The following is a 9,857-nucleotide window of genomic DNA, read 5'->3' as shown; positions in this document are numbered from 1 at the left end:
ATGAGAAACTACAGGAAATGCTTAGAATACTGGTAGAGTTGCAGATACCTTCAGAGAAGAGCCTCCTTCTTAACCATTTTGCAAAACACACTTCTCTGCTCCACCCAGAGCTGAGGAGTTTGCTAAAACTATGGGTGATTCAGGAAGCTGTTTATTTTTGGCTTCACGCCAGTCTACAGCAAACTGCTCTGCTCTGTCTGCATTTCCTGAATCCCGACCCCTCAAAGAACTGCTTTATGAAGTTAACAATGTCAGAATTCTAAATTGCATTTCTTTTTCTCAGATATTGTTGGCAAAATAGTTGTTGTTCTCGTGTCCTCTCAGAGAATACCTGATAACATCAAAGCTTATTTTCCAAGGATCCAACGACCAAGAAAAGGAAGTTTTCTCATGGTTTGCTGAATGATCGATTTTCTTGCCAATGGCTAAGAATTCAGATAACCAAAAAACAAATTTCCTAAAACAGGGTACATTACCGATGGTTTCTGGCGATTTGAGGTAACAGCCTCCTAAGACTTCATATTCGACCCAGCTGGTTGCAAACACATCTGCAATGGTTCAGTTCAATAATAAGTAGCTGTTGGGTGCTGTAGTCAGTTTTAAGATAAGCAGTTGGGGGGAAATTATTAAAACGACATGACTGGATGTGGTTTTAGACTTTCAGATAAGTTCACTTTAAAACAGCAGGATTGTTGCAGGCGACAAGGAAACAGAACTTCTGTTGAACTAAGTGTCAGAAATCTTGGCTGGATTTGGGAAAAAAGCAAACTTAAGGCCCACGGGCTTCATTCATTCTCTTGTGGAGAGTGAATGGGGGGGAGAACCAGGCCACCTTTCTTACGCAAAAGAACAACCTCTTCCTTTAAGGCCAGAATCCTTTGGGCCTGGACTTGGATCAGTTCAGTGACCTTCTCTCTTGCCACAGTATCTGCTTTCCGGGGGCCCTGGAAGGCGTTGCCCTGTTGAGAGAAAACACCTCCCTGCTTTAAGCACCATTTGGACTAGGGAAACACCCCTGTCTTAAGCCTTCAAGTCCTCCACTGAAATCCTACCATTGGAAAGGTGTCCCTGTGAGCTAATAAGCAACTCTTAAAATGCAAATGCCCTTTAGAGGGTAACTCATTAAGCTAGCTGTCCATCACTCCTACCCTACAGGGCTCATCGCTGGAATTCTAAAAGGCCAGATACCTCCTTTTCCTATACAGCCCATATCTTGTTTTCCAAAAAAGAAATCTTTATTCCCTCATCTGATTTCTTCCCCTCCCCAGCCAATTCCTGCTCATGTTTCAGACATCATTTTTAAGGAGGATTTCTTTACCCCATGGGCTGGGTTAGGATTCCTGCTCTATGTTCTGTCAAATCATCCATCACACATCATTGTAGTTATTAGACTGAACCATCTGAAATTTGTGACATGTGACCATTTTTTAACCTAAAAAGTAGCAGTTTCTTATGGTTTGACCTAAGTGCTTGTTTGATATCTTTCTTGCTAGATCCTGTGCCTTAGAAATAGAGCCCAATATGCCTGGATCTCACCACTCTACCCAGCATCCGCCCTAGAACTTGTTACATAAGTAGATGCTCAATAAACCTGAACGTGCATTAAAGGAAGGGACATAACACCTAGTATCTTCTCTGTGCCCGGTGCTTTATGTCTGCGACCTCACGTGATCCTCACAACTCAGAACCAGGCGGTGTTATTCCAATTTTAAAGATACAGAAACTGACAGAGGTTTATGAACTGGCCCAAGTCACTATACTATTAAGGACTGGAAGCAGGATGAGAACCAGGTTACCTGAAGCCAAAAGCCCATGATTTGTCTGTTACCCCACTTACTATGGCAGCCCTTCCTCATAAGTAGGGGTTGTCATTACCCAGTACCTTCTTGCCTCTTCTCCCTTGCCCACCTTCACTTCAGGGGCTGTGAAAACTAAACACTAACCTTAGCCAGTTTCTTTTCCAGCTGGGAGTGGCTAAGTAGATGTAGCAGAAAACGTTTGCTTTCTTAATGAAAGGGACACAAGGGACTGGCATTTGGGCAGCAACCACAGAGCTGGGGCAGCTGTCTGTGACTCTGAAGGAAACCTCAGCCACTGAGAGAGTCACAGAGATACTGGCCCTGACATCACAGCCCCACTAAACTAAAACCCCTCAGTCATCTCCTGCAGACTTCTTGTTAAGTGAGGAAAAGCACCCCTATTTGTTTAAGCTACTCTCCAAAAGTGGGGCTTTTGGTTACTTATAGCTAAATGCATGGCCCCTCATGCCCAGTCAGTCCAGACGGTCACTCTGAAGTCACCTTAGCTTTTCCCTCATTCTCTCCACCATATCCAAACAAATTTTGGCTCTTCTTACTTTGAAATGTCTTTGACTGTTGGTTTTTTGTCCTTACCATCTTCATCCCAATCCATGCCTACATTGCTGTAAGAGTAATAGCTATGGAGTCAGCTTGGGAGGCAGAGGGCCCTCAGTTTAAAAACAAACTTCCCGTTCACTGCAGCTCTATTTACAAGAGCCAGGACGTGGAAGCAACCTAAGTGTCCATCATCAGATGAATGGATAAAGATGATGTGGCACATTTATACAATGGAATATTACTCAGCCATAAAAAGGAACGAAACTGAGTTATTTGTAGTGAGGTCAGTGGGCCTAGAGTCTCATACAGAGTGAAGTAAGTCAGAAAGAGAAAAACAAAAACCATATGCTAACACATATATATGGAATCTAAAAAAAAAAAAAATTGGTTCTGAATAACCTAGGGGCAGGACAGGAATAAAGACGCAGACATAGAAACTGGACTTGAGGACACAGGGAGGGGGAAGGGTAAGCTGGGACGAAGTGAGAGAGAGGCATGGACATATATACACTACCAAATGTAAAATAGCTAGCTAGTGGGAAGCAGCCGCATAGCACAGGGAGATCAGCTCGGTGCTTTGTGACCACCTAGAGGGGTGGGATAGGGAGGGTGGAAGGGAGATGCAAGAGGGAGGGGATATGGGGATATATGTATACATATAGCTGATTCACTTTGTTATACATAGAAACTAACACAACATTGTAAAGCAATTATACTCCAATAAAGATGTTAAGAAAAAAAAAAGAAACGTCCCCACGTATTAGCTCTAGAGCATGGGCACGTTACTTCACCACTCTGAGCTTTGGAAAGTGGTATTTTGAAGATTCAGTGAGACAGCCAATGGAAAGAGACCATACATGTAAAGCTATATATATAAAGATATACTATGTAAAGGGACCTACACAATTAATTTCCTTTCCCAGTCAACTGATCTGCCTCCAAACTCTTTCCTCTCCAAGGTATCTGGACGTTCAAAGCACATCAAGTCAACAGATGTTTAGTCACTGACGACTCTGAAGATTCTGTCTAGGCATCACCCCTCTTGAATACTGCTGTGACTCTTTGCTCAATAATTCTTTAGTGGATAAAGGGCCTTTGATATTCAGATTCTAGTCTTCCTCTCTATTTTAGTTGTACACCTCCCAAAGCTTCCTATTCATTCTTTTGGACTTTTGCTTAGACCAGTGATTCTTCAGCTCTAGCATGCAGCAGAATCACCTGGAAGGCTTGTTCTGGATTGCTGGACCCCTCCCCCAGAGCCTGATTCTGTAGATCTGGGTGGAGCCCGAGAATCTGCATTTCTAACAAGTTCCCCAGGCGAGGCAGATCCTGTTCCTCAGGGAACCACACTTTGAGAACCCCTGGCTTAGAACATTTCCTGGGTGCATAAAGAAAACCAAGAGAAAAAAAAACACAGCATTTTTGCAGGTACTATTAAAAGGTTATAGCACATAGTTCAGAATATGCCATACCTGTGTTATATCCCTAGAAGGCAAGGCTTAAATAGGGTGAAACTTTATAAATAAGTATTATCCACCACATACTGTGTATTAAGTACTACTAGGTTAGCCTCAATAAATATTATATAAAAGCAAGTTGAAAGCCCTAAAAAGTAACAAGTGTTTTAATAAGTAACATGTGGCCTCCCATAATTCAGGAGGCCCCCTTTAGGTCAAAGGAAGTAAACATTGGAAATGGATGTTTGACACCAAATTCAGGAAGCATGTTGATGTCATTATTTATACCTAAGTAACCTTACCTCTCCAAGGGCCAAGGCAAATCCCTTAATTAGTACTTGTATGAATTCATGGTACCCAGTAGGCATACAGTAAAGCTAGTCCCTCAGGCTCATTGTAATGTAGACGGTATCAACTCAGTGTCCTCAGGGACCCAAGTGGGCCAGAAACATCCAAGATCAAGGTTTGTTTAAAAGCCAGCACTTGATATTCCTTTTATAGAACATCCCCAATTCTGACAAAAGGTCTGAAGAAAAGGAACATACCTGCTGGTTCTGTAGAATATTCAGCTGAGAATCAAGTTTCTTCTTTTCAATACATAAATCATTCATCTGATGAAGTTTTTTGGTGTGTTCTTTTGTCTTCATCATCAATTCCCATTGCACTTGAGCAATCTTTTCCTACCAGGGCAGAAAGATGCAAAATGGATTAAGTGAATGAGGAAGCAGAGAAAAATGAATGTCTGGATTTGATCAACACCATCAGGCAAATGGAGTGATATGCACATAGAAAAATACAAAAAGCCAATAATATCAGAAGCAAGTGCACTGGGTCTGGTTTGATTACAGAAGAATGTAAGCAGGACGAAAGTAGGTAAAAATAAGAGACATCACTCCATTGTTGAGAAATGACATTAGTGTGCATACTAATGGTGATGGTATTTGTTAATTAAAAGGGAGAATGATCCTTTAAGCAGGAAATGTTCCTGTATTGCTTTTTCCCCAGTCTTGGCCCAGGATCCTCAAGGTGACCGGCTTGAATGGCCATACATCTGCCAGTGGCTTTCCTTTGTTCTCCTATTACTCCAACAAATTATTTTAGATAGCACATATTATCTCCAGCACTACCCTGATAGGGACCAGTCCCACTGGCACGAGCACTGAAGTAATTTGTTTCTTCACGGTACAGTGGCAAATCTTCAATAAGAAAAGATGAGCCAAGTTAGCAGTAGGAGGGACTTCCCTGGTGGTCCAGTGGTAAAGAATCTGCCTTCCAGGGCAGGGGACGCAGGTTCAATCTCACATGCCATGGGGCAACTAAGCCCACGCACCACAACAATTGAGCTTGCGCGCATCAACTAGAGCCCACGCGCAGCAAACTACAGAGCCCACGTGCCCTGGAGCCCGGCGCGCCACAACTAGAGAGAAAACCCGCACGCCACAACTAGAGAGAAACCTGAGCAGACCTTGCACCGTCACAAAAAAAATCCCGCATGCCTCAACAAAGACCCCGTGTGCCGCAACTAAGACCCAACGCAGCCAAAAAAAATAAGGAAAATAAATAAAATAAATATTTTTAAAAAGAGAGAGCACTAGGAACCTCTCCTCCTTCCCTATCTACTGTGAAGACAGAAAACTGGAGAAGCCATAATTATTTGTGGGCTTATAAAATCTTTGTAAAAGTTCCTGTCTCTGAATCAGGCTGTAACTGGGGTACTGCCTCATCTCATGGCTCCGGAAACCGTGTAGGCATTTAATACCTTCTAAGACCCTACCAGCTAAACAGTATATACCTTGTTATAAAATGTATTACTCAGAGATGTTTTTCTAATTTCCAGAATGGAAATGGCATGCAAAAGCTATGTAGAATAATACAATTAGGTCCTCAGAGTATAGCAGTTCATGTCTAATGCTATTAGAACGTTTATACATTAATGCAGACCTCAGAGTGGAATCTCTCTGTAATCTTTCATGCCATTTTGCCATCATATTTACATGAATCCTGGACCCCAGACCCAATGCTAGTGCTTTCATCCCAAGATAGACCAGTGGCTCAACTAAGTGAATAGTAAGAAAGCCGAGACAGGCTTAAGATCATGGAGGAACCAAGTGGGGCTCACACACGTGTCTCCAGCTGTACAGATGCTTCGCAGGAACCACTGAAAGCTCACCAGGAGTTCTTGCCTCCACCCAGTGGATCACCTGCCCTCTCATCCTAACCTCCCACATCTTCATTTCCTTTGTGTTCGACAGCTCCTTTCGAAGTTTTTTGATCTTTAGTTCTTCAAGTGTTGTATTCACAGAAAGTGTCTGAAGGGCTTCTAGGTTGATCACACGGCCAAACTTGCTGACCATTAGTTGATTGACTGTTTCTTCCATTTCTAAAAGAAGACAGTCACTGTCAGGTTGTTCACCAGATCCCACTGTTACTAAACGAATAATACCAGTACCAATAACATTCTAAGGAACAGCTTTTGCAAGAAGATAAGAGATTTTACGTTACCAGTTGGGTTTTCCTCTGTGACTTTTCACCTACTACTTTCCTCACTTAGAATGCACATTGCTCTATTGTCTTTTCATCTACTTCAAATTCCTGTGTAAAAGGGACTCATCTTTCCTAACTGGCTACACCTTCTGATCTGCCCCTCCTTAGATTATTCATGGGCCCAAATGGGATTATGAAGCCTTCAGTTTTTAATTTTTTATTACTGATCTCTATAACCTCTGGTGTTGAGAACAGAACAGTCACTGAACAGAAGTTTCCATCTTATTCCAAGTAAAAATATTAAAATCCTTGCAGTGGTTCACAAGGTCCTACCTGTCCTGCCCTGCCCCTATTATCTCTCCCACCTCCTTTCCCACACCTCTCTCCTCATTTACTCCAGACACCTTTTTCTCAACCTTCTCAAACATTCCAGGCTCACTTGGATATTCTCGTATGGAATTGTCTGGAATTCTCTTCCCGAAATAGCCACATGACTCACTCCACACAACCCATTTTCTGAAAACAAGTTGTGAGACTGGTGAAAGACTCATTTCCAAAACACCCATTTCTGAAGGTGTAACCAAGTGTAATTTGTCCCCTAACCAGGGAGAACCACATCTTAGTAAGTATATCACCTTTCCAGGGAGCTCTTCCCTGGCTTCCTGTGGACCTCAGCACTCTTTCCCAGTCCCTTTCTAATTTTTTCTTCTTAACAATCCTCTCCATCTAACATGCAACATGTTTTACTTTTGTTTACTGTGTTTCCTCAACACATGAACACTGGAAAACCTGGAGAAAATTCTACTTGTGGAGTCTGAGCTCCCCAAGAAAGTATAATCTTGTAACAAGATTTTCTCAGTCACCAGAGTCCCCTAAGTGAAGTCTGAAGGCCCTAAAGTATAACAAGATGATGCAATTCTGTTACAGTACAGGAATTTGTATTCAGGTATAATTGTTATGGCTGAATGATAATGGTATAATCAGCATGGCTGCCATTTTGCACAATCCAGGGAGGGTTATTCATTTCTATTCTACGTGAGTGGCACCCCATGGACTTGTGTCATGTGGTGGCCATGATAATCCGTGATGCAAATGAAATGACTGGATTATTTGCACATGTGTGGCTAGCCTGTGGCTGCCTGCTTGGCCTCCCTCAGTAAGAACCTTGACTTCCCCCAGCTAGCCCCATATGACAGGGTGCCCTCTCCCAAGGCAGCCTCATATACTAGGACATGGACTCTGGTCCTTGCCGTTCCCACTGTGGAGCCAGCCTCACAACACCCTGAGTCTGCAGCAGACTCAGTTAGGCCAGCTAGTGTTCCCTGGGGACATAAAGGCTTCTGGAACACTCCCTATCCTCTGTCCCCATGGCTGCAAGCTGTGCTCTCCTTGAAAAAGAGAGAACTTACCTCCCCACCCCATGTTCTAGACTCTCCTCTTCTTCCCCATTGGGTCTAGGGATGGAGGCAGGCAACAGTGAGTGACTGTGGTGTTTCTCATCACTGGTAAGCATTTGTTCTCTGAGATACAGGAAAGGAACCCACTCCTAGCTTCACCTTCAGAATTAGGAGATCAGTCTTTAACCAGACTCACAACTTGCTTTCAGAAAATGGACCGGGGGTAGGAGAAGAACTGAAAGTCACTGAATAAAACTTGAACCACGTGGGACTTTTTTTTTTTTAATTTCAACTAACATTCCAGAAATGTGAATACTTCATTTCATTTTCTTCACACATTTTTCCAAACTGCGAGGTTACTCAGTTGGAAATAAGCTTCTTTCCTCATTTTCATACTAGTTTGTTCCTTGGTTTGACAAACAGTATTTCAAAATATAAACAACATTCACAGGCTACAGAAGCCAAAGGAATGTGAAGTACGTGAGAAACATTGGGGCCTCAAGGTTTATACCTGAGAAAACTCTATGTCTCAAATAAGTGTTATTCAAACATAGAGTCCTAACGTGTATTTTAAAATTTTATAATCCAGCCACCCATGAGGGTAGAACCATCATCACTCATTGGAAACTGACCTCTAGAAATACAAGCAACTTGGATTGACTGACTGCTATATTCTTCCCATTATTTTTCTTTTTCAAATTTTCTTTAAAAAATATTATTCAATTGTGGTAAAATACACATAACAAAATGTACCATTTTAATCCTTTTAAAGCATACAGGTCTGTAGCATTAAGGTGGATGCTATTATAGTATGGTAATATTATTGTTATTAAAGTTGGAATACTTCATCACTTACACATATGTTCCATATGTCAAATATTCAAAAGGTATTTTAAAAGAATTGTCCTTACTCCATACATCTTATACTGTACACCTCAATTCCATCTGAATTAAGAACGTAAATGTGAGGAACACTACTAATAGAAGAAACAATAGAAAAATATCTTTGTGACCTCAAAATAGGAAAGGATTTCTTAAGACACACACACACACAATGAACAAATTATAAATAGATTGATAAAATTAATTATATTGAGATTTTTAAATGTCTGTATCCCAAAAAGATACACTAAATAAAGTAAAAAGGCGAGACATATTAGAAAAGATTCGAAGTGAATGTAATGGACAAAGAAAGACATAAAATATAGGAAAAAAAACTCCCTACAATCAATAAGTAAAATTAAAAAAACAAGTAAAAAATGGGCAAAGTGTATGACGGCAAGAAAAGGAAACACAAACAGCAAATAAGCTATGTGAAGACATTCAACCTCAAGGACTTCAGGAAACAGTGAAATACAATTTTAACATCTACGAGGTTGGCAGAAATATGAAAGTCTAACAGTATTAACTGTTGATTAGACTATGGAGCCCAGGAAATTCTCACACTGCCAAGGGAGAGAAAAGGGTACAGCCACTTTGGAGGGCAACTTGACCACACCCAGGAGAGTGGAAAATGCACACACACCCCTCTCACCCAGAGCCCCCGGTCCTGGGGACTCACCTCCTTCCACACATGTACAGGGAGACATGTACAAGAAGGTTCACTGTAATCATGAAAAATTACAAGTACCCTAAATATCCATCAACAGGAGACTGAAGAGAAACTCTTTTATAGTCCTACAATGGAATATTGTAGTACCAGTTAAAATGAGTAATTATCTGTAGCAATACAGATTACTCTCAAAAACTGGTTTAATAAAGTGAACTGCAAAATGATAGGAATAATATTATATTACAGTTAAAAACATACAAAGGCACTTTGTATACTGTGTGTGGATACATCCATATGTGTATGGACGTGCCTGGTGGTTGATCCTGGGGAAGGAGAGAGCAGAACAGTATTATAAAGAGAAGGGCCTTCAGTTGTATCTTCAATGCTTTATTAAGCTTGCTACTGGGTACAGGGGCTATTGCTGTATTATTCTATAACTTATTATACATAAAACCTTTAAAAATTGTGAGAAACTTTCTATGACATATTTATCCTTTTAAAATAGGAGAATGACCTTTTGATAGAATCAGGAGAGAGAGTAAGTGGGAAGATGGGAAGGTGTTATTTCCTCTCAGTGGTTCCGATCTGTGATGACCTACTGTTTTCAGAG

At 41.3% G+C, this 9,857-nt stretch overlaps 1 protein-coding gene across 1 annotated transcript in view; it reads right to left on the bottom strand.

The window, feature by feature from the left end:
- Positions 1 to 785: 785 nt before the first annotated feature.
- Positions 786 to 9,857, bottom strand: part of CFAP44 (cilia and flagella associated protein 44) — a gene marked incomplete at its 3' end in the record, with an annotated part of 119,728 nt that continues 110,656 nt past the window's right edge. Inside the window, exons 32-34 of the mRNA XM_079705553.1 lie at positions 6,034 to 6,194; positions 4,360 to 4,494; positions 786 to 959 (exon numbers count right to left, since the gene is read on the bottom strand). Of these exons, the coding sequence (XP_079561679.1) occupies positions 786 to 959; positions 4,360 to 4,494; positions 6,034 to 6,194 (470 nt within the window). The remainder of the gene's footprint in view (positions 960 to 4,359; positions 4,495 to 6,033; positions 6,195 to 9,857) is intronic.

Source organism: Hyperoodon ampullatus, assembly GCF_949752795.1.
Source record: "Hyperoodon ampullatus genome assembly, chromosome: 5".
NCBI lineage: Eukaryota > Metazoa > Chordata > Mammalia > Artiodactyla > Ziphiidae > Hyperoodon > Hyperoodon ampullatus.
The sequence above is the reverse complement of the archived record's forward strand: the minus strand, read 5'-3'. Positions and strand labels throughout refer to the sequence as shown.